At 38.0% G+C, this 22991-nt stretch overlaps 1 protein-coding gene across 2 annotated transcripts; it reads right to left on the minus strand.

The window, feature by feature from the left end:
* Positions 1-673: 673 nt before the first annotated feature.
* thbs1b (thrombospondin 1b) lies at positions 674-12699 on the minus strand. 2 transcript variants are annotated; one of them, XM_081378272.1, is made up of 23 exons: positions 12336-12699; positions 12146-12236; positions 11177-11736; positions 11022-11097; positions 10525-10611; positions 10303-10412; positions 10075-10200; positions 9469-9565; positions 8404-8577; positions 8138-8314; positions 7880-8053; positions 7668-7795; positions 6294-6446; positions 5986-6204; positions 5787-5894; positions 5185-5344; positions 4767-4885; positions 3939-4173; positions 3626-3853; positions 3023-3294; positions 2835-2932; positions 2607-2746; positions 674-2508 (listed from the first exon to the last, which is right to left on the minus strand). In XM_081378272.1, the coding sequence occupies exons 2-23, from the start codon at positions 12207-12209 to the stop codon at positions 2501-2503; spliced, it is 3513 nt and encodes a 1170-aa protein (XP_081234398.1). In that variant the 5' UTR covers positions 12210-12236; positions 12336-12699; the 3' UTR covers positions 674-2500. The 2 variants fall into 2 exon arrangements, with proteins under 2 accessions (XP_081234398.1, XP_081234397.1); XM_081378271.1 differs by having other exon boundaries at positions 10525-10614.
* Positions 12700-22991: the final 10292 nt, after the last annotated feature.

Genomic DNA, 22991 nt, shown 5'->3' on the forward strand with positions numbered 1-22991 from the left:
AGACTTAAACCTCCCAGTAAGCAGATCGTCTCCATGATATACACATATCATATTAAGGTCTCTCTAACAGTTTTTGCCTGTTGGAATTTTGGACAACTAATACAAAGGCCAATTTTGCAATCTAGTGCCCATATTGTCTCTGGATCTCCACCGTTACCCTGAGATCTTCTCTGATCCCTGGCCAGTGCGATATGAATGTGTTTACAGACCCGCACCTGTCAGAGGAGCACTAAATCAGCCAGATCTGTGTTGAGTATACCCAGAATGCCACACAGTGGGTCAGGGAGGTTCACGCTCTCCCCACAGGCGAGCGAGGAATTAAAAGATTAACCCTGAGGAGAGGCGCTGCTGTAACATTCCACACTTCTTCTGAAGATGTATGCCTGTCTTCAGAAAAAGAAGGTGGACTTGTCTCAGCCTTCAACTTGGAACTAATATTGACCTTGGTCTACATAATCTATTTTGAGAGTTTATAAGGTATTTCTGCCATGTAGCAGTTTGCTCTCAAGCACGTTAGGGCCGAATATACCCTTTATGAACTTGTTTTATAATCACTTTGACCTTTCGTGCCATGCACAGAAGATTTCAGGCATTTAGACTTGCTTTGGCACAACTAAATTCTCACGAGACACAAACACGCAGTAATAAAAAGCAGCCACAGCCAATAAACATCTGTTTTACAATGTCTATCATCTGTTTATTATTCTGAAGTATGTACCAAAATAATTGCTATAACATAAAAATAGCATTGTGTAACTAAGTAAAAATGTTTACAGTCAAGCATCACTAAATGTACAAAAATAACAACACAATAAAGATACAAACAATGAAGAACAGAACATCCTCACGTCAGTGTGCAAACTGTTTATACAGATGGAAATGCATCCTTCTCAGGCGGCATTCCATGATAAATTATTTAAATAGCATTTATCTACACACACATATGAAACAGTCTTACAAACAGAGACAACAAATAGAGCAATAATTTATCAACTTAAAAAAAAAAAAAAAAGGACTGGACATTGAAGCACTGGCAAATGTATTCCTAAAAAAAATGTCTGTCTCCCGTTTTACTCTATTTTCCGTTGGGATGTGGGGCTGGCTGTTTGTTCTATATACTATTTACAACTTGTGCTACAGTAGCAATAAGGCAACCAATTTGTTTTCTTTAAGCAAAGGAAAAAGTATTTAAAAGCTTTTGTTTGATCAAATTACAAAACAGCAATGAGGTAATATTTGTACATTAAAGTTTTCCTTTATCTCTCTCTCTTACAGAAAAGGCAAACAGGTCAGAAGATCATCTCCTTTGGAAGTGATGGATGAATGGTTCTTGACTGGAAAGCCTTGGACGAGTAGTATTGGACAGGCCCTTGGTTATGAAGGTTTTTTTTTCATTTTCTTTTAAATGTTGAAATTTTTTAACGAGGCTTATCTTTAGCAAGACCCTCTCTTGTGCTTCTCGAAGCAAAATCACAGCACAGTCTAGCCAAACGCGAAAAGCATTTTATAAGTGCTAAATATAGAAGTCTAAAAGACTTAAACTCAACTTTCCCTTAGAAATTAGCATCTCAAATAAAACCTTGTATTTTATTTGAGAAGAAGGCTAGAGTGCTTGGTAATCTAGTATCCGTATGTGGCTAAATCATTTCCTGTAACGGAGAATCTTCAATCCTGGGTCTGTCCAATTGCTCTTCATACAAACTTTCATTATGCCATTTCTAATGTATTGTTAAAATGGTTTAACCATCTAGCCCTGAGAAAACTATGCCCACTAAACCAAGAGTTATCTCCTGCCAGACCTTTATGAATGTACATTATACTTAAGATGAGCCACTGCCAAGCAAAACTTTTAAATAGACAAACAGAAATTTAGATAAAATTCAATAAATGACAGATTGGTCCTCTTAAAAATCCCCTGCTTAGACTGTCAGCAAAAAACATATATATATATATTTTGTTTAACAATTTGTTGATTGCTTCAATATCTTAAAACATTCTCATTGCTTTGTTTCCTAGTCAAGAAATCGGTTTAAGGTTTTGATAAAATACTGAATATTATAATAGTAATCTTTTTAAAAGGGTTTCGCTCTCTCTTAAGTAGCAATAATTTGGAGATCTTTTCAGGAAGAGAGCATGAAAACACATGAGAGAGAGAGAGAGAATAAAGGTTTTGAAGTGCATAGCTGTCTGTTGGGAGCTCTTCCCACACAGAGCCGAATGAGGTTTTTCAGAGAGAGATCTCAGTCTTCCCAATTAAGCAAAGCGAGGAAGACTTTCTTCTGCTCTGCCTGCTAATGGTGGAGGAGTCCAGATATTCTGAATCGGCAGCCACTTGTTTTCTATCCCAGCCAGTGACAATTACATTAAAATTGACCTCCTGCTTTCTCACTCCACCAGTGTGCGAGCAGAACAAGTAGCGTCAAATCTGTCCCTGGACTTTGCCCGGAATACATAATTATATGGAAAGGTGCATTCTTTGATAAACTTCCTGACTGTGCAATTACACATCTGAAAATGAAGCGAAAGACAGAAAGTGTTAATACTATAGAGTGTGTAAATAAAAGTAAGCATTCATTTGGATGCCTATGGGATGTGTTGACACTCACCTCTGCATTCGTATTTGAGGTCTGAGAAGTACACCATCTCTTGTGAGAAGACAAAGAGACCCAGTCTTCCGCCTGCATATGTTTTGTCATAAATTCTGCCAGAATCTGCCATGATCTTTTTGCCTTCATACATGACCACTCTGAAATTTGTAGAGAAAATGTTGTTAGCACATTAAAATATCCAAATCAATAACGATATATCCTCAGGAGATATAAATTAAAATATACCTCATATGTCCAGTTCTTGGTCTATGAGTCAGGTGCCATCTGTAAGCAGTGAAGTCCTTCCATCCCACATTCTTCGGGTCATGCCACAGTGTGCGCACCTAAAATGAATTGAGTTCAGAAATGTTGGTACTCATATGACAGCTTTTTAAACCTGATTTCATCACAGTGACCTGAGATGTGAGATGTACCTGTCCTGGAGTGTCTCCGGTGTGCCAAAGGGCGTTCCTCAGATGCTCGCCTGGCCCTGTGGTGGAATTAACCACTTTGATTGATAGCCCTGAGTAACCCTGTGCTTTGGTAGGTGTGCTGGACCAGTAGGTCTGTGTGATCTGTTTCCACATGACCACATAGAAGCGAGAGCTGGATTGGTATCCGAAAACAAAGCCGGCATAGTCATCATCCCTCTCTGTGTTGATGAAGAATGTTCCACTGAAGTCGACTGCATTGAATTCATCAAAACCTTTGAAGAAATTTAGAAAAACAGGTCAGAATTTTGCTGTTGCTTACTCTTTGTACATTCATTTTTTATTTCTATTTCAGTAGATTAAAATGTTTTCAGTTTGTTTTCATTATAGTTTTCGTTCATGAATAGTGACCAAAAAGTTGCATTAATATTGTCCATTTTTGCAAGCTATGGTTCTGTGGGATTTTTCTTCTCTGTTTATGATGTTACTTTATATCTTAAACACTGCCCAGTATTTTTTTTAGATGTGCAAGGTTTTTCTATTTATTGTATTTTTATTTATTTATTTTTTACTATAAATTGTCTTTTTTTTTAAGACTAGACATACCAACAGCAATGCCGGGGTCGCAGTTGACTGTCTGAACCAGTTCTTTTCCTTGGTGACGCACCACCCAGTTGGGGTCAATCTGAGAAGTGCCCTTGGGATCCAGAGGTACCATCTGGAATTTGCGGAAGTCTGTAACACTAATGTCAAAGTTTTCAGGACACACATCATAGATATCTAGGACATTGTCCTGGTCAAAGTCGTCTTTACAAGCATCGCCACGTCCGTTGCCTACAAATGAAGAAGTTAAACTCGTAAGTATAAATCTTTACATTAATAAATGCAATAGTTATGAATATTTAGAAGCAAAACTGACCATCAGAATCCAGTTGATCTGGATTGAAAACCAATCTGCAGTTGTCTTTTTCATCAGGGATGCCATCATTATCATCATCGTAGTCACAGGCATCTCCTTTACCATCCTTGTCGTGGTCAGCCTGGTTCGCATTGGGGATGTACGGGCAGTTGTCAAGGTTGTTTTGGTGACCGTCCTCATCGATATCCTGGTTGCTGTCACATTTGTCTCCAACACGGTCCGAATCAGAGTCGAGCTGTTAAGAGCGAGAGCGCAGAATCAGTAAGCATCTAAATCCCACTGTGAATCTCTATGGCTTTCTCAATTAAAATGTTCCCACTTTTTCTAAAAGGCAAAAAGTTCTGTTGTAGTTGGCCCATCTGTGTAGGATTTCTCAAAAAGTAATCTCATGTTCCTAAAGCTTGGCACTACCACAGTCACATTTCAGAGTCTAATGAGGAAAGGAGGGGTGCATTCCTTCTCTTCAGTTAACCATGGCACAGGTGTGATCCGCAGGGATTGAGTGCCGACAGGGCATGCATAAACCCAACGGCAAATCTCTCACTCCTCACTAATAACCATTCTTTACCTCCACATATCCTTTGGGTTAATTGAACACTAGTGAGTGTACCTGAAAAGCCTCCTATTGCTTTCTCGTGTGGCTTTGGCTTCAAGGAGAAGAGGATTTACTCCTCCCATACATAGCTTAGTAAAGACTGAGACTACCCTCTGGGTATTTTTTTAGCAGCTGAACTGAACAGAACATAGATCTCTGTGGATTTATATAATGGTTTGAAAACACCTGCTATATTCACACGCTCGTTCTAAGTCTCACATACTTCTACATACCTGATCTGGGTTGTGTTCCAGAGGGCAGTTGTCACACTGGTCACCGACTCCATCGAGATCAGTGTCTTTCTGGTCGACATTGTATAGATATGGGCAGTTATCATTCTCATTCAAAATACCTGTCAAAAAGAATGATATTATGGTGAAGACTGAATGACATTTATCTCTGAGCAAGAGAGGATTCTCATTAAACCTGTCAAGAAAATATCCAGGTCATATTTCACTTAAAGAAATCAGGATTTATTATGATATTGATAATTGCTGGGGTAAAATATGCTAAAGAGTCTTGACAATGTGATAATGAAAAAAAGCAGTTTATTTCGCTTATTTCTTGATTATGGAGTGAATTATGAATATTTTCTTGACAGGTTTGTCAAGGAATGGCCCATGCACGGATAAATAAAGAGCAATTTCGTACCATCTCCATCAATGTCCACAGCACAGGCGTCACCTTCACCATTGTTGTCAGTGTCAGTTTGGTCTGGGTTACTGTTGTACGGACAGTTATCGCAGCGGTCTCCCACGTCATCACGATCATAGTCGTACTGTCTTGGGTTGAAGATGAGTGGGCAGTTGTCCTATTTTAAAAGAGACCACAGTTCAGAACGTCAGATGGAGAAATATGGCAAAGCAACTCTTCACAGGGCCCTCTCAAACGAAGGTTATTTCTTTTAGATGTTAGGCTTGTAATTTGGCTGCGGCTGTGTAGGTCTATTTAGAGGAGCGCAACGATAAAAGCGAGCCTTATTTTAGGATTTGGACCAAGGATAATATTGGATTAGCAAGATACACTGCAGGTCTTTCAGAAAGGTACTTCTTCGGTGGAATTTGAGGTTTGTCTCCAAGAGAAACTGAGTTTACTTTACACAGCCCTTTTTTTCCACACCTCAGCCTGAATTTCAAACGGCTTTACTTTTTCTCTTCATTCATGCACTGTGCAAAATGAACAAATATTCACTTGACTGGATTGAGCATCTGTGGAATATATACAGTGGACAGTATTGCAACTATATTTTTTACCCTGTCATCAGGAATACCATCGTCGTCATCATCACTATCACAAGCATCGCCGATTCCATCCTTGTCGTAGTCCTCTTGCCCAGAGTTGGGAAGATTGGGGCAGTTGTCCTTCAAAAAGAATAGAGTATGAAAATTAAAAATAGCCACAATGATGTTATTTGTATTTTTTAAATAACAAATGAAGCCATTATATGCCAACCTTTTTGCAGTGATAGGTTGCGTTCTCGACACACACAAGATCAGCGTTAGGCCAGCCATCAAGATCAGTGTCCTCTCCACAAATGTGTCCATTTCCAGCAAAGCCAGGTCTGCACTCACAGCGGAACATAGGGTCTGAGAAATGGCCCAGGTAGTTGCAGCGAGCGTTCTTATTGCAGTCGTGGCTTCCATCGAGGCAGGGATTACGAGGCGTGCACACCTGCAGCAAAGATGAATCAGTCAGCGTGAATCAGTTCATGAGCAGGTGCACGCTGGTAATCTGTAATCTATCTGTGGTCTTTCATTTACCTGTTTCTTGGCAGCAGCGTCCTCCACTCCTCGACCAAACGGCTGTGGGCCGGTGTAGCGAGTGGGGCATGGCAGGCAGTTGTAGCCCGGCACTGTGTTCTCACACCTATGGACTCCATTAAATTCAAAGCAGGCATCAGGGACCTCCTCACACTGTAATGAAGAGAAAATGAATAATGAGATTTTCGCATCCCAATGCATTGTAGTCATAAGAGCATAAGCATAAATACTTAAAATAAAGAAAAAAACAATAGAATTTTTAGAAAAGTAGGGATACATGATATATTAATTATTATTCTTTTTCATTATTCTTTTGTATATCTTTTTTGGATATACATATCGGATGATATTTCCTCTATTTTTACATTTCTATTACCTTTAACCAATGCAAGGCCTAAAACAAGGCTTAAGCCTAGTCCCATGTTTGAGCTGTTTCAACTGAAAAGTTAACTGTGTTAAAGGGATAGTTCACTTTGAAATTAAATTTTGGTATGTTTTAGCTTACCTCAAGGGCATCCAAGATGTAGGTGTCTTTTTTTTCGCAGTAGTTTCAATTTTGAATAGTATTTATATAGTTTTTACCTCTTATACACAGCCACGTCCAAGTGATCTGAGGGCACGCGCGCATCCTGGTGTGTGACGTGTGCGCAGACTGGTACATAGATATATACACTAGATGTCGCCTTGTCTACGGCAGTTCATTGGAACGAATGTCTTTAAGGCGACATCTAGTGTATATATCTATGCACCAGTCTGCGTACACGTTACACACCAGGATGCGCGCGCGCCCTCAGATCACTTGGACGTGGCTGTGTTCAAGAGGTAACAACGATATAAATACTATTCGTTTTCTCACACAAACCGCTTGTTTCGTGTCTTAGGCCATCAATGTGTACTTACGATGAGGAATTGTTTAATTTGGACGATGGGGAATTGTTTTAATTTGGACTCTGTGCATGCTCTTTGAGACAGTGACCATAGACCTGCATTATATGACTGACAGACAAGAACGGTTTGACCTAAAAATATCAAAATTGAAACTACTGTGGAAAAAAAGACACCTACATCTTGGATGCCCTTGAGGTAAGCTAAAACATACTAAAATTTTATTTCAAAGTGAACTATCCCTTTAACTGAAATTTACTGAACTTGCACTGAGATATCTTAAAATATGTCACTGCCATTGTTTTGTCTCAAGATGCACACACCAGTAATGTTTTTTTCTAAGGCACATTTATAAAAAGCTACTTAAATGTCCTAATTGAACTAAGGCCTAATCCTGGTTTTATCCGAACCCTGTTTGTGAAACCAGGCCTAATAATTTTTTAACACTTTTAAATGTAAGTGACAGCTGATTTGACTTTTTGACTGCACCTCATTGATATCCTTGCAGTTGATTCCATTGCCAGTGTATCCTGTGGGGCATTTTCCACATTTCCAGGAGCCATCTGGGAAGCTTGTACACTGGGCTCCTTCAAAGCATGGACTTGAAAGACATCCATCTGTGGAAATGCACATAAGTGATTGACTTAACTTGGAAACACAGACTAGTACCATCTGAAGGGTTGAGTGACACTATAACTCACCAATTGGACAGGCTTGTTTGTTGCAAAGCTGGCTGGCTTTTGCGTCTCCCACGCAGTCTTTGCCGTCATACTTGGGCGCTGGATCATTGCAAAGACGCTTACGATTTTGGACGCCACCGCCACAGGTAGCGGAGCAAGTGTCCCAGGGCGACCATGGTCCCCAGCCACCATTGACTATGAAAAAATATACATTAAAAAAAAAATGATTTTTCAATTTAAACATTTTTTTAAACACTACTTCGGACTGCGTTCACTTACTCGGACATGGTGATTTCTCACACCTCTCGGTTTGCCGACCTTCACCCTGGCAATCTTTGCCATCCATTTGAGGTGTTGGAGAGTTACAGAGACGAATGCGAGTGATAACGCCAGCACCACAGGTGACCGAGCAGGAGGACCAGGGTGACCAGTGACTCCAGCTGCCATCTTGTTTAACTGTTGAAAATGAAAGATGCAAATTGTAACTTTTCCCCTCGACTGTGAGGAAAAACTGTAGACGCTTTTAGTCGTTGGACACCACTCACAGCGCTTGTCACACTCCTGGAGGTAGCAGTCTCTCGTCTGCACCGACGTGCCCTCGCAGTTGTTATTGATGCGGTCGCAAGAGCGGCCGCGCTGCTGAATGCCCCTTCCACAAGACACAGAACAATGGGTCCATTCAGACCAGGGGGACCAGCCATCCTCAGCGGAGTCGCTCGCTGTCGAGAGAGCAAAACAAGACAATAGCAGAGCTATTCCTTCTTTCTAAAGCAGCAAAATGGAGAAAAGCTTTTAATACTGGGCCTTAATGGACTCAATTTAGCCTGGGCAGCTCGAGACAGAGCACTCCAGGGAACCCTGGCATGAACTAAGCAGTTGGAATGCTGGGGAAATGTCAGTGTACTTAATGCACAGGGATACCTTTGAGTCCTTCTCCAAATGTGGAAATGGTATTTGCAAACACCCTTGATTATGCCATAAGTTCAAACACTTAAGGCTGATATTAATGTAAATTCTTGCTATGCATGGCAAGGCCTCAAGACGTGAGGAGAATGCGGTTTCTTTTTTGAGTCGCTGCCAAACAGCACCAATTTTCCACCTCTCTTTAACCAATTTAGACAATTATGGCCATTTAGCGATTCAGTGATGCACAAAGCTCTAGTGTTCCATTCTTTAGTTAAACTTCGGTTGAAGTCTATTGTGTGACGCAACAATGACTGTGGATGTTTGGGTAGCAACAGCTCTTTCAATACAAAAGCTTTTAAAAGTCAAAATGTTGCTCTTTTTTCAATACGTTTAAGTTTACACTAAAGTAAAGTTTGTACTTGTACATTTACAGTTTGTGCACATGGCTTTTAGCCTAGGGATAAATCTCTTCCTCTCCAAAGCTGCATTTATTTGATCAAAAATACAGTAAAAGAGTAATATTGTGAAGTATAAAAAACTTTTATTATTATTGTAATATTGAAAACAGTTGTGCTGCTAAATATTTTTGTGGAAACTGTGATTCTTTGATTTTATTTTAAACAAATGGAACAAATGGAAATCTGAAATGTAATTTCAATTACAAGTGTCTAAAATGTGTTGTGAAGCAGCTCAGTTGCACTTACGGGTTCCACAACGAGGGCAGCATTCCCCATCAGGCACTGTGGCGTTTGCACACGGGATTATGGGACACGAAATCTTGCGGCACACCGTTGCAGATTTCTGCGGTTGACAAAATGACTCTCATTAATCATTTGTTAAAGGATCTGCCACAACTAGTGCATATGACATTAAAAACAATAGTCTCTGGCTGTAGTGCAACACCACATTCAACATTACAATTTTGTTTTAAGTAAAGTGTGTTTGTGTTTAAGTCTGTGTAATTAGGCATGTAAATATTTCTCAGTGTTGATATGATATGGCACTGCAGAAAAACTAGGCTGAACGCATGAAAATGTTTTAACTCAAATCATTTTACATTTAGTTTATAAGGTTTTGTTCAGTTGACTGTATTCCTTTAGTTACATCCATGTCCCACTTTTAATTAGAGGCTAGGCAGTTTAGGGAAATGGATACACCCAGCTTAAGTCTGCCATAATGGACAAGACTAAGACCAGTACTGTGTATCATAGCTCCTACAGTGACATTGCTCTCATCTCGCTAACACACTAATTAGTGGTTCAATGACAGAGCAGGCAGCTCTGAGAGTCTAACATGTCTTGGGTTCTTACCTGGCAAGTGCACTCTGTGCAATCGTCCACCGTCCATTCCTCCTTGTTTTTGTGCACAATTCCATTGTGAATACAGACACCAGCATGAATGCCAATGTGATTCATGAGCACGTTTTTCTCGTCCATCTGGAAAACCAAACAAACATTGGGGTTTGATTATGTGGAGTGTGTTAATCTACAGCATGTCCACTACACAAGTTCAATATATAGTTTAACTTTTCTCCTCACCACTTTGCGGAGTTCTTTGGACAGTTCTTGCACCACCACACCAAGACCTCTCAGTTCCTTGAACATGCCAGCCAGTTCCTCACAAGAGAAGCCACAAATCATCTGTAGATCTACATAGGAGAAATATGCAGTTTGCAAAGTTTAAAATTGCATTGACGTTCTCAACCTACGTGTATATTTTGTACATTTTATCTGTATGGATTACTGAAAAAGAAGGATTACCTTTTGTTTTGTGGCCAGTGTAATCAGTCCTGATTGCAGGTCTGGATCCATTTATGGGATTGTCAAGGGTGATGATATCAGTCATAACTGCTGCAAGAGGAAAGGGCATTCAGGTGGATTAAAGTTTATTATAAAAATGATTGAGCTAATGGAAAAGTTTAATGAAAAGCTAATGACAGTGAATGGTAGCTTTAAGTTTTTATCTTGTATTACTATTGCTCATTCACTGGCACAAAATGTAATGCAAGTGGAATGATGAGGTGATGCGCTTCTTCTTTTTTTTTTTTTTTTTTTCTTTTTTGCCCGAATCTATTTTCTATCATTTTCTGTCTCAATATTGTTGGCCTGTGTAGTTTGGCCTATTTTTTAAAAAAGTGAATAAGATCATTTGTTTAAATATTATTCATATTTAAGAAAACTAATAAACATGGGCACAGAGATTTCATTTATCATCTTTTCTTCTCGATTCACATGCATGTTTTCGGAATTACACTTACAGTTTTGGCATCCTTTATTCCTCAGAATCGCATCCAGTGTGGTTCCGAACACAAAGCGCACGTTTTGCAACACCCCCTAAAAAATCCACAAGTTATTAATGCTTCTCGCTGCATTTACCATGCAACAAGATTCACACAGTGACCTGTCCACTCACCATAAACCTGTCCTTTACTGCGCCCTTGCCGATCCTCAAGCTCGCCACACTTGGGGTCTCCTGAGTGAGGATCGACTGGATCGAAGCATCAAGCTCCGCGGTGTTAACCTCTTCACATCCCACGTAGAACTGAACCCTGTCCTCCTGCACGAAAAGAGTGATGTTTTTCCAGTGTCCCACCGCCAAATCCGCTTCCTCGATGGAAACGATCTGTTGCTTGTTTTCAGTGGAAAACACAATGTCCAGAGTGTTGGCTTTCCCGTTAGAAACGATTTCGAAAACGGGTCCGGAGCCGTCATTCTTCTCCACGGTCAGAAGGCTTCCTCGTGTGTGCTTGAACTGCTTGAAATTGACCAGGAGCAGAAATCCTCTCTCGGCATGAATGGAATCGATTAGGTCCCTGAAGGCGCTCTCGGGAACCGGGGGAATCAGGTCGGGGTTCAGGATCTTGTAGGCGGGGCTGTACGGGTCGTCGCCTTTCACCAGGGTGACCCCGTGGTTTTTCCTCGGCACTTGGACGAGCTCAAACAGATCGTAAACACTGTTGTCGTCTCGACTTTCTACCAGGAATTCAGAAGTGAACGAAATCTCATTATAATATACTAAACTGTAACGTATATTTGTGAATTTATCACAGGCTCTTTGGAATGCTTGATTCTGATTCAGCGGTCAAAATGTTCTGAATAAATATAACTGACCGCTCATGAATCAGAATCAGTATTTTATTATAATATTTTTTTGTTAAGAAGCCGTAAAATAAGTGGGATAATACTATATAGAAAGCCAAAAAGTAGCCTATAAAAAGCCAAAATAAACTCATACATAAAACCCCTTGACCCCTTGAGTTTATTTTGCGATAATTTACAAGTCTCTGTCAATTATTATTTTAATATGTAACAGCTAGTTATACAATAAACCACAGCAGGTCTCACAAACGCTAAACGCCATCAGTTGGTCTAGTTCGCTCACCTGCGACTCTCGCGCTCTCGCAGTTCCAAAGCATCAGTAGCAAAAAGATTGCACTTGACTTCATTTTGTCACTTATTATTCTTTTACCAATCTGGAATCATAAAGGTATAAGTTATAGAAAATTCAGCAAAACGTAACCTTAAAAGGTTGATCAATCAATGGTGTAAAAAAAAAGAATAGGAAAACGCACCTTTAACGCGTTTAAAACATCAGCAAATCCAGGGAAAAGTGAAATAATTCCTAAGATTCGTCAATCAAATGTCGTTTAAAAAAAATGATTTTCCTCTCTATTTGCGATCTACAGCACTCAATGTTACTTTGCTGTAGTTACAGTGGTCAATCTAACTATCACTATAGAGAACAAAGTGCTATTTAAATAGTTTCATGACATTCCTGAGCACGCGTCTCCTCCAATCAGATGCTGCAAGGAAAAAGGGACGAGCTTGCGTTACCTCACAGAGAGTTTTTCTGAGTTATACACGAGGGGAAAAACGCACCACATTCCAACGAACACATTCCATAAACATACATAGATACTTATGATTTTCATGACCGGCCGCTGCTTCCGTTTGGTGCCTTTTTATTTGCCGGTGTCCTGATATTTTGTATCGACGTTCGGCTTCTTGCAAAGTCATTCAATAATTCCTGTTATTTCATAAAGGCACTGAAGAAGGCTCTACCATGCCTTCGTGTAGCCTACATATTGTATTTTATTTCAAGCCACCTATAATTAATGACCAAAGCTACGTTTGCATGTTTAAGTGGCTAATTTATTTTCGAGAAAGTGTAACTTTCTTATAACGCTTTATCTGAGTGCTCGGTACCATTCGCAGCATCTGATAGGATGCTCGTGAAGAGAGGCTGCAGTAACTTGCGTCTCCGCTAGAGGCCGTTCTGTGTTTATTTGAGCACTTGGTTCTCCTCAAATGGGTCCCAATGTTGATTTCTATAAATATTGCTGTTGTTTTTCGGTTAAACCAACTTAAATCCATAAAATCAGTTAATAATGGGGTATTTTGTCACATTAGGCTATATGTTGGACGTTGTTAAGCTGCCATGAAGTAGCCTATTGACTTATTTGCAAAAACACTTTGAAACAATAAAACACAATTTTCAAAATTGTTTAAAACGTAACCTTAAAGTCACCATGACATTAAAATGGACAATTCTTATTTTTATGGAATATTGTATATTATTATAAAAGATTTATCTGTGGACATATATATATATAAAAAAAAAAAACTTCCCGTCCCTCTTGCATTGACTTCCCTTCACTATGGAAGCTTGTTTCCGCCACAAAATAAAAAAAAAAGATAATTGCGACTTTTTATCTCACAATTGCGAGTTTGCATCTCGCAATTCTGACTTTATTTCTCAGAATAGCGAGATATAAAGTCAGAATTGCGTGAAATAAAGTCAGAATTCTGAGATATAAAGTCAGAATTGCGAGATATAAAGTCGCAATTGCGTCTTATAAAGTCAGAATTCTGACTTTTTTTCTCGCAATTGCGACTTTATATCACGCAATTCTGACTTTATATCTCAGAATTCTGACTTTATATCACGCAATTCTGACTTTATAACACAATTGCGAGTTTATATCTCGCAATTCTGACATCTTTTCTCAGAATTGTGAGATATAAAGTCCAATTCTAAGGGGAAAAAATATATATATATTTTTTTTTTACCTCAGAATAGTTTATATCTCACAATTCTGACTTTATAACACGCAATTGCGTGATATAAAGTCAGAATTCTGAGATATAAAGTCAGAATTCTGAGATATAAAGTCAGAATTGCGTGATATAAAGTCGCAATTGCGAGAAAAAAAGTCAGAATTCTGACTTTATAACACGCAATTGTGACTTTATTTCACGCAATTCTGACTTTATATCTCGCAATTCTGACTTTATATCAGAATTCTGACTTTATAACACGCAATTGCGACTTTAAAACACGCAATTCTGACTTTATATCTCGCAATTCTGAGAAATAAAGTCAGAATTGCGAGATGTAAACTCGCAATTGTGAGATAAAAAGTCGCAATTATCTTTTATTTTTTTTTATTTTGTGGCGGAAACAAGCTTCCATACTTCACTGATGATGTCTTTACCAGGAAAACATGTCCCTCACACGACATCACAGCAATAGATCTGTGCAGGTATGACATCAGAGCCTGGAAGACTTCATTTGACACTGGTTCCTTCAGGATTTTCCTATAGGGTTTTAGGATGGGGTTTTTCAATTTATGGAAACATAACTTGACGATACTTTTGCGTTTTGTTCTACACATCCCAAACTGCCTTATCTAGTTACTTATTAAAAACATACATTTTCAAAAATGCTTCAAGATTTACATTTTCACAAAGGGTGTAAATTACGTTGTAGAACAAAATGTCAAATCATCGTCAACTTATCTTTACCGCAGGCTGTATTTTACACATAAATTGAAAAACCCAATTGGAAAATCTCGAAAGGATTCAGGAACCACGGTGAATTAGTCATACCTAAACCACTCTAGAGCAAACCTCAATGATCCAATCAATTTCCAATAGACAAAATCAAGTCGTGCGCTACATTTTTTCTTGTTTGAGAAGCCGTTTAATTCAGATAAATGTCAGATAAAAAAACAATTGCAACTTCCGTTTCATGCCGACTCTCTCTTCATGCCGGCAAATCAATATTGTAATTAATAAATGTTTAATAATTCATTTGTATAAAAACCATTTTTTATAATTGTACATTTGTATAAAGTTATATTATTTAAAATGCATCTGACAACTTGCTATAGTAAAACTGAGACAACTTGCCTTACATTTATGAAAAATCAGATCAGAATTTCAGTTAAAATCCACATCTGTATAGTCGAGTCTTGTCTAAATATATTTTGTGGTTTAATCATGTTTACCCAAAGATACAAGAATGTTAGGTTGATATTATAAGTCATACACATAATTATAACTTAAGACACTTTAAAAGTCTGAAATTTTTTAAACCAGCATAAAAAAAAACACTTCTACACTTGGACTTTTCAGGCCTTGTATAGTCCCCATATGGCGACTAGCATGACTGTTCTTGTTATGTCTAACTTGCGTGTATGAAAATCTATCCATACCGAAGCGTAAAATTTGAACACACATTTTAAGGTGAGAGATACGGAGCTGTAATGTTTTTCTGCTTAAGGTTCCGCATCTTTGACTGACTGCATGCGTTGAGATGATTAAAAGGGATCAGCCATCCATTTCCCATTCCTACTCAAAACAGTCCATTTGAACTAAGGATTTGCAGACTTCTAATGCTTAGACCTGACGCCCACCTTGGTGGTTGTTGATTTTTCAGTGAAACATAACAGGAATGAAGACACTTCTTCAACTGAATGAGCATTTTTGCTTTTCACAGTGATGAATGCCTCATTTGTGAACAGCAGAAGTTAGTGAAAGTTTAATCTGGCTGATCCTCGGGGACGTCAGACATGGGGTGCTAGCTGTATTGTTTGGAGATGATTATAAACCTCACATCAGAGACCTCTCTGGGTAACTGATGATACAAGAGGTTATGCATCAGTCAGCCATAAGGTCCATCATTGCTTTGTGTTGACTCTCTGTGTCCCGTGGCCACGCAGGTCTATTGTGCTCACAGATACGGCACCCGGACTCAAGAGATGCTGTCAGTCTGAGCGTCTGCGACATAACTCAGCTAAATGGCTTCCAAAGCTCTGTCATGGAAACCATACTTTCTCCCAATGACGCACACAAGCTTCAAGTGTGTGGAACTTGAGGACCGGTTGCAAAGGTGAAGGAGGAAATATTCTAGTTATGGGGCAGCTGCTTACATTTGGTGTAAAGCTTCATAAATAAAGACATGACTAGAAGAATCCTTCCCGAACGATCACAGTTTCACGTTTATGCATATTTTCTGGATTCTTTTTTAAGCCTACTTGTAAAGCAGTATTCATCAGATGTCTCGATGATGTCTGAGCTGTCATGGCACGCACAAGTCCAGGAGATAAGTGCGTAAGATATGACCCATCAGACTGAGCAATTATCTACTCACTGCCCTATAAATACAGGAGGGGCAGGCGATTTCAGTCCTGTTATTACTCATCGCAGCTCCTCCAGATTTAAAAACAACCTTGCACAACTTCCATTTCACCAACATTTTTGCCTCTTTGCAGAAAGTGCCATGGGGTTTATTTGTAAGCTTGTTTGGACACTTACATGCACAAAAACTCAGATCATTTTTGTGAAGTGGGCTGTGTGAGGGGGTTACCTAATGTTTTGAGTAGCGTATTCCCGACAGAATAAACTATGAGTTCTATGTGTATAAATAAAGCATGTTTTCTTTAAATATGGTAACCAGAGAATTCAGATAAACTAATAAACAACTAAATCAATTCAATATAGGGCTGGGAAATGATTAATCGCGATTAATCGCATCCAAAATAATTTGATTAATCATTTCCCAGCCCTAATATATATATATATATATATATATATATATATATATATATATATATATATATATATATATATATATATATATATATACACTGTAAAAAGTGAACAGTTGGATCAACTTAAAAAAATTACTTCAATTGGTAACACCTAAAGAAATTACGTTTTCTCAACTTAAATTATCACATTTTTCACGATAAAACGTGATAATTTAAGTTGAGAAAACTTAATTTCTTTAGGTGTTACCTATTGAAGTAATTTTTTTAAGTTGATCCAACTGTTCACTTTTTACAGTGTATATATATATTAAAACTTTCATATATAATTTTGATGTCTTGAGAGATGATTCTGTTGTTTTAGTTTTATATACTGTATATATATACTGTGCCTTTTGTGGTAATCAAATATATTGATGTATTTAAATGTAAAATTTTATTTAATTTAATTTAAAAATCTTACATGTTTGTGGCTATAGATCATTTTAAATCATTTATATACTGTTAAGTGCAATCAACTTGACTGTAAGTAATTTCAACTTAAATTACATTACACTGACTTTAAAAAAATGAGTTGAATTGTATAACTTAAAAAATATAGTTTAAAATGGCTTTGATGAGTTGAAGTAACATATGCTGTCATGACATGTCTTTTTTTTACAGTAGAACAGAATGATTTTATTATTTTCAGGATATTCCTAATGGACTGGAATACATTCCCATACTGAATCAAAAACAACCTCTGTCTGAGACCAGCCAAGCTTTGGAGTGTTGAATCAGAGACACTTAAGCATCTTGTTTATGTTTCTCAGTAAGTTATGTGCAGGAAAAGCTGTATTGAAGAGCATTGAATCAGCAGAATGGCATGTTCATGTGAATTCATCTCTAACCCGAGGTGAGGTCACAGGCCACACAGGATCATTAAGTAACTAAAGAGGCAGATTTGGTCTGCATATTTTGTCACAGACTATTTTGTATGAGTATTTTGAGCCTGAATGTAGTAATTCATCCTTAAACCGGTCTTGAATTAGAACAAAACAGCTGGACCGTTTCAGATGTAGGATTAGGACGGACTGTGACCACCTGTGCAGCTGTTCCAGTAATCCACACTTTACCTGTACAACATCAGAGTAAAGCCATTAGACCAGAGACACTCGGTGAGCGTGCCAGGATCATGTCCAGCAGATCTCACAGATGAAAGGAGATTTGTTTCCACAGGTCCCCATATTATACGAGTTGCTAAATATCTTTCAGTGTCAGAGAATGTTTTCAGCATCTGTTCCATCCTCTCTCTAGCAGAAGGTCATGGTGTACCAGCTTTCTTTTAATGTGTTTCCATGCACAATGTAATTTGCATTCCTGAGTCTAGTTAGCGGTAAAAAAGAAACACACTATGTTCTGAATAATTTTGCAGTGGTTGCCTGAGAGCAAGCCAGTTCATTCCACTCCTGAAGATTCACACCATATTTGGCCAGTCTGAAGGGAACCCTTTGTTACATAAAAGTCGTGATTGTTAATTGCGCGGTAGCCCGATTGGCACCTCTGATTTGCATATGCTTAAGCACAATAACATGAAGACATTTACCGAGGCAAATAAATTCATAACTCTAGAAAAAATTGCAACACTCACTTAGCAAAAATGAACTTTGATTGTCATCATTGTTTTAAAGAAATAAAGTCAAGTTTATGTTTGTAGAGTGAGTGTTGCACTTTGAACCTCCTCTAAAGTTGGTTGAGCACCTGCTTTTAAATTTTAGATTTTTGCATAATCAAACTGTATCATCTTGTTAATTTCATAACCAGAAGTGTATTGACTTCAGCGGTGTTGTGGTCTGTTCTCAGGATGTAGTTAAAATTAGGTCTCGCTCAGAGCGTTCCTTACTTGTGTAACTTAAAAATGGACATGACATCATTGCACTCCTGGCAAATTGATTTCTCATCTGCTAGTTGCTTATCACAGTATTAACTTTCCCAGAGAAGTGGAAACATCTGTATATTTTACACAGAAGCACAACCTTGTTGACCCAGGTGGCAGGAGACCACATGCCGTCATCATTAAGAGCTTTAACCATTCTGCTATGTCCATGATCTTATCTCTACCAAACCAGACACACATCACCAGTGATGTTTTACAGACATAGACAGCCATCACTTGAGTTGACTCCATCAAACCAGACAGAAGCATACACCGTTTCCTAATAACCTTTAATCAACCTCAATCTGATTTGTTAATATATCATTTTCTTTAATTATTTGAATTAATCCAGTAATTTAATAATTCAAACAAATGTAATAATTACAATGCATTTAGTAATTATTTTATTTTATTTTATAATAAATAAGTATAATAGTCTTATAGCATTTTTAATAAAAATAATTTGTATGTCTTTTTAATTAATTTAAATAGTGTAAATCAAAAGGATCTCTGCAGCACTGCTCGATTTTCTTTCAATTATTTATTTATTCAAAATGAATATTTTAAAAATTCATGTGTTTCCCTTTTATTATTTGTAGATCAGAACACAAGCAAAATAAATATGCTGCAGTAATGTATGTACTATGAGCTGGTTTACTAAAATATTGGTTCACTCCAGTGTCTAGTATGTTAACCTTGTCAAAACAAATTATCTACATTTGTGATGATGTTTTTTTAAAGTCGGCATGACACGAATGTTGTGATATGATTGTGAATGAAACAGCTTCAACAAAAATATCGGGAATGTCCATCGGGAATTCATTGGATCATTGGATTAACTGGTTTGCTATTGCTGTGATGTCATGTGAGTGACAGGTTGTCCCGCCCTCGCGCCGTAAACGTCATCAGAGACGACATCGCTCCAAGTTATTTTGAATAAAGATTGAGTTTTAAAAAAAAAATGATGCGCACAGATATATCATTTATAATAAATACTGCAATGTTGCATAATCAAATCAAGAATTGCCATTTAACATGCATTGACAAGGAATGTTAAGCCATTTCCCCTCGATATATACAAATGAACATTCCACCTACACATACACAAACACTCCAATCCCAAAGAACCAACTGTAATAAACTTGACTGCACCACCCATATTTGGGGATATTGGAAGTTCACCTGCCATGCCCACATTCCTGGCATCGTTGCATACTATAGGAAAATATCCTAGGAGACATTTACACACACTGAGTCATTCCAAGCTCAGAGGAGCAGACTTCATTTATCCTGCTTGACTCAGCCGATGAGACGTTTCAAAAGTGGTAGTTTGGAAGCTAGTCTTCTCAGTGGGATGGTGCTCTAGCGTCACTTCTTCAATTGCCCCTGGGTTCATACCTACTCAAAATTGTGCTGTCCTGCAAACTGTTTTCGGGAAGAACCGGCCCAGACGTGTTTGACATCCCAAGGCTCAGCCACTGAGAATCAACAAACACGCAATTAGCCAGAAATCTCTCTCCTGTCTTGTACAGACTAGGCGTAAAGGGGTGTCAACCTTGTTCTCGGTAATCGTACACTGATATAATTTACTCAGGTACACAATTGTATTCTTTTTTCCAAGAAATCTTGCTAAGTTAACATGTTTGTGTACTTGATGAGTAAGTGCACAGAATCCATGCCCTCTGATAATTATGTTTTTGAAGAAATGTGAAAATTGATATTTTCTAAGCATTTATTTCTCAGTGATTAAATATATTTGCTGATATATGTGGCATTTGGTATCCTTTCAGGGTCACATCACTTCTAAAAATCACACTTACAGTATAGAGGTCGGCAGTAAAGAATTTACGAAAAAATGTGTCATGAGTGACATGAGTGAGACATTTTTCCTAATGCTAGTAAGTTAATTTTGGAAGTATGATATTTAATGGCCTCTTGTGAGGCTTTAAAGCATGGCAAACATATTCCAGTAACATATAACTAAAGTATAGGCACTGATAATGTTTAGACATTTTGCACATGTCTTTAGCTTTGAAAATGAATGCTGAAAGAAGGTATTTTTCTGTGATGTATTACTCACCATCATAATATCAACAGCATTTTTAGACTCTGCAGCTTTTGATTAAGATGACCTTTGTTCTCTGATACCGTTGCTCTGTCAATATTTAGGCGTTTCGTCGTTTTCTATCTGCACACTAAATGTAATGGAAGAAAGTTGTTTTATTTATTTATCAGCAAACCATGGGAGTATTTATGTCATTGCTAAGGGTTACTATGACTTGAAGATCTAACACTGCGAGATACCTGACAGAACAGAGACACCCGGGAGACCAAGGCAAGGTCATTAGATAAGAATACTGGCAGCTGTGCAAATTAAGTAAAATTGCTATATAGTTTTTAATTGATACCGGCTACATTTATGAATAAAAATATGGAATAGAAAAAGCAAATTGATTTATAAAAGTGTGCTTTTTTTTTTTTTTTTTTTGATTACAGATAATCTGTTGCAATATGAAATGTTGAAATATGGTAGTATGGTTTATGATATGATTTATGCACCAAATTAATCAGAAACTCCAGCATGCTTGGCAGATTTTAAAGTGCACATGGCAGACAACCTGAACCTCACAGCAATTGGCTGCTACCAGCTTTTTTCTCTATAAACATTTGTATGAAGTTTAGCATTTCCTTTTCAACTTTTGGGTGCTTTTTTGGACACTTTCACTGTGAATCTCATAATTCTATATGAGCATGTATTTCTGTGGACACCTAACCTAACTGTGTGGAGAAAAAATGTCTTGCACCAAAAATGTCCACCTGATTCACAACAGGTGCGTTCGCACATAAATGTGTTCTTACAGTAGTTCTAATGTTGCTTAATCCTATTTATTCTAAGATAGTTATTTGCATAAAACATATGTTCGACCTCACCTCGCTTTCTTCTGCTGGCTTTCTCTCTCGTGCGCCATTGTCAAAACCACGTAAAACACAATAAACAGTTTTTATGGCTATACACACAATCACATTTCAGACTCCAGATTGCCAGCTGTGTGAACACACCTACACAGGCCACATTTTGTCATGCCATTTTTATTTAATTCTTATTACTTAGAGTTATTATTTTTGTAGAGATATTTGGATGTTACATAAGACTTCATTTGGTTGTAAATGTTGAATAAATTCATGATGAATGATGATTTCTGAGTGAAAACATTCCTGTTCAGATTGTATGCATAAAAATGTGCATGAGACTCTGTAAGGAGGATGAAGTAAACTCACCCATAAAACTCACTTTCTGAACATCTGCCGAGCTTAAATAAGATAAAAGATTCTGGAGAATAACACCCCCATGCTGAGTAGTATTGTCTCACTTGTGGTTTTCCCCTGTCAAACTATCTTTTTCTTTTATCCTTCCTGCTGTGTCTGAGAGGAAACGATGAGCTGAGGGAAGGGGTGTAATGAATAATGCGTGAGGAACAATTTTGAAGCACATGTGCTGTCACGACAGGTTTAGATCAGACTGTTGTTTTTTTGGACGATGAGCGTCGTCTACACAACAACAGACAAATGAGTTGTGGTGAATATTCTCAGGTCTCCGCCATGCATAGCATTTTTCCCCCAAAGGCATGTATCCTTCAACATGTTGATTCTTGGGGCAGCCAAGCTTTCATCAGCTTTATTAAAGACTTTTTGATGAAAAAAGTGGTCCCACCCTTTGAGCGCGAGAGCACAGCTGGAGCATTGTGTCTGTCCATGAGGGGTCTTCCTGAAGATTTAATCCAAAATAGGCATTCGTCTCAGTGAATAATCCCAGCCCACTGTGTTCTCTGCTTACCATCTGCATTCTATGAAAGACGGCATGTTTGAGCTTCGCTTTTGTATATACAATTGCAGTGGGTTTTGTCTGCAGCAAATGGAGAATACTAAAGTTCATTAGAAAAGCGTATTTTTCAATGAACGCATTATTGTCGCCAGAAAGGTTTCACTGACCGCAAGTCCTATGGCTCTGATGACCCTTGTTAATGACTCTTGAGATCATTTACTTCACTGGAATTCTTTAGGAGGCCATGCATCCATTCACACATTCCTCGATATTTAGGTTAGGCAAACATAAGTCACACCTATGGTTCATTCCTAGTGCACTGTGGTGTCAACAAGGTCATATTAATAAACATTAGAGCATTAAATTATTACTTTTTGAGTTTTATGCATTTTATTTTTTCATTCCGTTTTATTCTCCTATTTCATTTTTTCTTTATTATTCTTTGTCAATCGTTTTCTATATAGTCCTTTGTATATGGCACTATATAAAGTTTCACCATTTGTCTGTTGCTTCAAGAACATTTTGTACGAGGAAAACCCTGTGGATTCTTCATTATGGATGACTTGTGCAAACGTCCTTGCGTGTTCTGGAAATGTGAAACAGGTGGCACAAACTTTTAATCAATAACATTTAATACCCGGGTATGAGATGAGAAGTT

This window comes from Scardinius erythrophthalmus (assembly GCF_964197995.2).
Source record: "Scardinius erythrophthalmus genome assembly, chromosome: 11".
Lineage (NCBI taxonomy): Eukaryota > Metazoa > Chordata > Actinopteri > Cypriniformes > Leuciscidae > Scardinius > Scardinius erythrophthalmus.